Source organism: Phodopus roborovskii, unplaced genomic scaffold (assembly GCF_943737965.1).
Source record: "Phodopus roborovskii unplaced genomic scaffold, PHOROB, whole genome shotgun sequence".
NCBI lineage: Eukaryota > Metazoa > Chordata > Mammalia > Rodentia > Cricetidae > Phodopus > Phodopus roborovskii.
In genome coordinates this window covers 4,181,549-4,187,199 of record NW_026126541.1, presented here as the reverse complement: position 1 = coordinate 4,187,199, position 5,651 = coordinate 4,181,549, and the positions used below count along the sequence as shown (strand labels likewise).

The window sequence follows — 5,651 nt, the reverse complement described above, 5'->3', positions numbered from 1 at the left end:
GCATGGCTGCCCTGCTCACACAGCCTCTGCCACAGGACCACACTGCTTGGGACAGCTACAGCGGTCAGTCACTATGGTGATATTGGAAACTCCTTAAGGTGTCAGTATTTACCTCCTGTGCCTGTTTGTCACTTTTACTGAGGATAAGAACAGGACCAGGGAAGTTTGATGGCCATTTGGCGGTTATTTTGAGCATCACAAATGCTAGACGGAATGTTGAAAAGCTGAAATGCCTGGAGGAAAGCATCTGACGAGCATACCATACAGTGATGGTATAAACACAACGGTGGACTTCTCTGTTTTCCAAAATCTCATGCAGATTTAGTCTGGAAAGGGATCATGTGCCATTTTTGTGACCCTTTTCTGGTGACCAGATCTGTGTGTGGGAAGGTCTCAGAAAGCAATTTGACCAATTAACAAGTTTGTGCATAAGGAAGGGACATACTTCCCTATAGAAATGGCCATGGTGTCTAAGGGGTGTGGTTGGCCTGGGTACTACACAGTAAGACCTGGGGGGGGGGCAGAGGCTGTCTTCTTTTCAGTAGTGGAAATGAAGGACAGACTTCTCAAACTCAGCCACTAAGGGGTGAGGGGTGACTAGAAGCTTCGCTTTCAAAGCTTACCTTGTCTTACACGCTTCTCACGCCCAGTCTGTTGAGGGGCTTTTCGAGAGAGGTTGGTCATTCATGCATACTATCTGTGTGTCGCAGAGGATCCTGTGGGATATATCTTTAGCAACCTAGGTCCCTAACTGTATCGCTCACGTGTGTCCTTCCCCATGCAGCTTGCTTGTGCTGTTTGGAGCTAGGTTTTCAGTAGAAGCATTGCCGAGCTCTGGAAGCTGCAGGATAGCCTTGGAGAAGTATTGGTAATGACATGACATGTGACGTGTATGATGTATGCGTCCCGTATGAGACTCCCTCCCCTCTGCAGGTGTAGAGAACTTTGTCAGTGTTCTGTGGGTCCGTCTGGCTGGCTGAGACACTACTCTTCTCCAGGTTTGCAGTATGCTTTCCTTACTCCATTTTTTTATTTCACTATGGATATGAACAAGTACATATTGTTATATATTATTATATTTTAGTCATTGAACCAATCTTTTGCCTCCTACGTAAGATTTGTTTCTGCAATTTGCAGACCTTTTCATATTGGAGCAGTGCTTACTTTTCATGCAACACTTGGATTTCCCAAACTTTCACACTGCTGTAGGCATAGTATTTTCTTATAAAATGTTGTCAATATCTAGATTTAAGGCTTCCTAGTCAATTTTGCTATACCATTTGCTTAGGTTATACTGATGGGTATGTTTTAACCTCCAGAGGTTTAGCTTTCAATTATCTCCATGGAATTAGCTTCAGGAGTCATTTCCTGTGTACTTGGCACCTTATTAATTATACAGTAATTAACTTAGCTTGCTTGACTAAGGGTCCTTACTGTGTCGTTCTAGGCTACCCCACGTGGCTCTGCCAGATTTTAACAGCATATATTTAAGTTCATCATGTAAATAATCAAGACCTTTGCTCTGTGCCATGCAATACACGGGAAACCCAAAATACAATGAACATTTTATTTAAAAAAAAAAATCTAATTCACCACTTGGTAAAGGTCACCAAGCATTTATGACACAGGAAATAAATGCCCTGGAATTAGAAAGACAATATGCATAAAAATATTTAGCCTTCAGGAACCAGTGTTCTATAACTGTTTCTGAATGACCAGAAATGGGGTGGGTGATAGATGAAATGTTTCAACCTGTGTTAATGCCATCATGGAGAGAGGCAGACCACAAAAAGACAGCACTGGCTGCCAATCCCAACAGACGAGAGAGGCTACTCTAACTCACAACTGTTTTTCTTGCAAGGGGACCAGAAATTTAAAATGTCTTTAAAATGGGAATGAAGAGGTCACTGATGACTCTTTTACTCTCAAAAGTGGCCTGGCCGCAGGATGGGGGTCTGTAAACACAGGGAATTTCCCCTACACAATACAGCATTGTTTAAGAATTTGTCTCTTAAAGGCAGTTGAATCAGGACTGCTCTTTAAGGTCATCAGAGACCACAGCGGGGCCCACCAGTGTAGAGACAAGAATGATTCAACCCTTAATGTTGTCAATTACAGGATAAGGGTCAGAAGTTTAGATTTTCTTGTCACCAAAGCCACATGGCCATTTTTTTTCACTACTTAAAAACTTTGATAAAGCAATAGACTGATGGATGAGATCTTTAAAAAAAAAGTACAATGTCGTGTTGACAGCCAACAGACTTAGGTCTTCAAGGAAGCCGCTGACGTATTCCCTTTGGCTTGGAAAGGGGATGGTGCCTCCCTCTAACTGGAGCTCTAGTCCTGGCACCTCATTCCTCGCTTTTTCTTCTGCTCAGACTCACCCCTCCTTCCTTATGCTGTACATCGGAGACGTGACCCAAGCAGGATTGTCACCAAGGTCCATACTGACATTAGCGTCTTCTTGCTTCCTAACTGGCTCCTTTCTTCTCCCATTCCTAAACATAAACATCCCGGAAAAGAGAGTTATCCTCTGCAGCCACCTTCACGAGTGTGGAGAAGGGAAGAAAAGTTACAAGTTCAAAAGCAGTTACAGGTACAGCTGGCCTCATCCCTGTCCTGTGTAGAGACCCCATGGAGAGATTCTGAGGCTGTGATTGATTAGTGATGTCTGTGGTGGTCAGGGAGGGTAGAGGCTGATGTGGTTGTGAATGGGTTTAATAGTTCACCATTGGCGTGGGTGTCTGACTTTCTCAGCAAGCACACAGGATGGGAACAAAGAGCACCCTCGAGGCAGCTCTAGGCACGTTTCTTATTAAACACACACACACACACACACACACACACACACACACACACGTTAAGGATTAATAAGGCTGCCTGTTTAGCCCTTGGGCAAGCAACCATGCCATGGGATCAGCCCCTGCTTTTACTTAATTGAGCCTTTTGTCCCTGGCTCCTCTGGTTCTGATGGTAGAAACCCTCCGGGTTGGAAACATGTCAGTTGCAGCCTGCCCTGGAATCTATCCTGAGCTGTGGGGAGGGCCCTCGGGCTCACTGGGCAGGACACTGGAATTAAGTACCTTTCTGGTTAATCAGTGGCAAAGACTGAGCCATGGGGGTTTCTCCTGAGGGTACACCTCTCTTTCAGAGCTAGTGCCAAGTGTTCCATCTGCAGCCGAAGGGCCCCACCTTACAGCACTTCCTCTGGCCCTGGGGGCGGGGCAGGGCTGGCCACTTACCTTGGCTTTCTGCAGGACAGTGCCTTTGCCTGTGACCATGACAGAGAGAGGCCTGTTCTTGAGCACGGATGCCGAGTTGACTGGGGTAGAATCAGGAGTGGTAGTGGTAGCTTTGGGGTGTGGCTAAGGAGGAGAACAAAAGGTTTATAAATACGAATGCCATCTCTCCCACCCTGTGTCCAGGAGGCACAATTGTTGGCGCTCACTCGAGGGCTCATGTTGTCCAGGTGGGTGGTGTCCACAGTGGTGCCCAATGTCACAGGCCCGGCCTCAGCCTTCTTCAGGTTGTCCTTCACCTCCATGATACTGAGCTCAAGGTCCACACGCCTGCTCTCCTCCATCCGGCATTCCTCATCCACTTTCTTCAGCTTCTGCTCCAGGTCAGCCAGGACACCTTTATCTGCAGAGGAGGGGACCCACACTGCATACATCAGGGGCTTGCATGCACCCCTTCATGTGGACCACAGGCCTGGGAGTGGATTTGTCAGTGCGCAGTAGGCAGACTTTGAGCCCAGGTCTGAGTTACACTGTTCTCACAGGCTGCCGGGATCCACAGGGGGGGACGGGCTCTGCTCCCCCAGGCAGACCTGAGTCCAAGTCCCTGCTGGTAGGTTCTCGCCACACAATCCTAACCTGAAAGCAACTTCGCCAATGGTTCTTGCAGGGTGGCTGGCATGGTCTGACCCTGGTCCACACGGTTGCCTCCATCCCCTGGTGCTTTCCAGGAGTTAAATGTGGTCTTACCTGCCAGAGTGAGTGAGGGCATCACCTACATCCAACACAGAGCCCCCAGCACCATTTAACTACAAGAGACTCGATGTGCTAGTCAGCCAGCAGCTGTGGATGGATGACAAGCAGTAGCAGAGCCACTGCTTCAGGGGACCACAGGAAAAGTTAACTAGTGCTGGTGACGTCTGGGAGTCTGAAATTAGCATATATATTATATCCAATGTCAATACTTTGAGATCACTTTCTTATCTGTCACTATAAGACAGGAGAGTAAACCACAGTGAGAAGTTTTTCCCCCTAGCTGGAATATCTATGTCAGAGAGCTAGGGAAGCCTAGACCCTGTCCTCACAGCCCGGCTTGGTGCACTGAGGAGTTTCCAAGCACTGCTATGGGTAACCCTCTGTCACTGCATGTCCCAGCCACCTCCTGCTGTAAGCCTCATGCTATACATGATGCCTAATCTTGATCACCAATTTGACCGGATTGAGCAATTCCCAGAGATGAGCTCTTGAGGGGTTTCAACGAAGCAATGGTTGAATCCATTGATAAGTTTAATGGACTCCTGGGGGATGATAGGTATGTTTTGGCTGTGCTCTACCAATCATGGACTAAATAAGGCCCCCTCCACCTCTAAGTTGTTTATTCCAGATATTACAGCATAGCAATAAGACATACAATGTCTCAGCGCTGAACTCTAAAAACAAGAGGAACCCTACTTAGAGAGACGCAAGAAAGCAGGAAGTGCCTGCTTACAGAGACAGACTCTTTGGTTGTGGTGATCTGAATGACGGTGCCACCCACCCGCCCACCTGATGGCTCACATGTGTGAAGGCTTGGTCCCCAGGAGGTGGATCAGGAAGGGTTAGGGGGTGTGTCACTGGAGACGGGCGTTTCATGTTTCAAAAGTCCATGCCATTCCCAGTTAGGGCTCTCAGGTACTGCTGGAGCACCATGCCTGCCTGCAGCCTTAATCCTGACCATGACCACCAAGGACTCACCCCCTCCCCAACCAGGGGCCCCACAATGCAATGGACCAGTCAGCTGCTAACTGAATATATGAAGAAAAACTACTTGTGCATTTGACATGGGTTGGCTGTTGGGGAAGTGGACTGCATAGACAGCTAAAAAGAGGAAGGACTATCCCCAAGACCTTCAATTGTAATACTACAAGGTTCCCAGAAACCTGCTCTATTTGTCCCCAAACCTGCTAGGGGAAGTGGACTGCATAGACAGCTAAAAAGAGGAAGGACTATCCCCAAGACCTTCAATTGTAATACTACAAGGTTCCCAGAAACCTGCTCTATTTGTCCCCAAACCTGCTAGGCCAGTTGTGCTTGCTGAGGCAACTCAGTGATTTAAATATCCAGTGAGATCCAGGTCAGGTCATCCAGAAGGCTTCAGAGGTAGGTTGCTAGGAAACCTCCCTTGAATGATGTGAGAACTTGGGAAATCCACTAGAAGGCCTCAGATTTTTTTTTTTTTTTTTTAAACAGCCTGGAAATTAAAGTGTGCTGCAGGTGTGGTTAGTGAAGGATGGCTGTGGACATCAGTCAGCTGACCCAGATCTCAAACCCAGGCTCAGGTGCAACCCTGGAGCAATTCCCTACCTGCTGGTATTGACACTGGCCTGAGGATGGGCAGAGACAGCCTCAGACAGGACCAGAAGAGGAGGGGCCTTT

General features: G+C 47.6%; 2 protein-coding genes across 2 annotated transcripts in view; both read right to left on the bottom strand.

Moving 5' to 3' along the window:
- Dclre1a (DNA cross-link repair 1A) overlaps nucleotides 1–5,651 on the bottom strand; it is a 422,254-nt gene that overhangs the window by 351,912 nt on the left and 64,691 nt on the right. The gene's annotated exons all lie outside the window — the stretch shown is intronic.
- Nucleotides 1,577–5,651, bottom strand: part of Afap1l2 (actin filament associated protein 1 like 2) — a 102,426-nt gene continuing 98,351 nt past the window's right edge. Inside the window, exons 17-19 of the mRNA XM_051199736.1 lie at nucleotides 3,449–3,642; nucleotides 3,243–3,365; nucleotides 1,577–2,498 (exon numbers count right to left, since the gene is read on the bottom strand). Of these exons, the coding sequence (XP_051055693.1) occupies nucleotides 2,472–2,498; nucleotides 3,243–3,365; nucleotides 3,449–3,642 (344 nt within the window). The 3' untranslated portion in view covers nucleotides 1,577–2,471. The remainder of the gene's footprint in view (nucleotides 2,499–3,242; nucleotides 3,366–3,448; nucleotides 3,643–5,651) is intronic.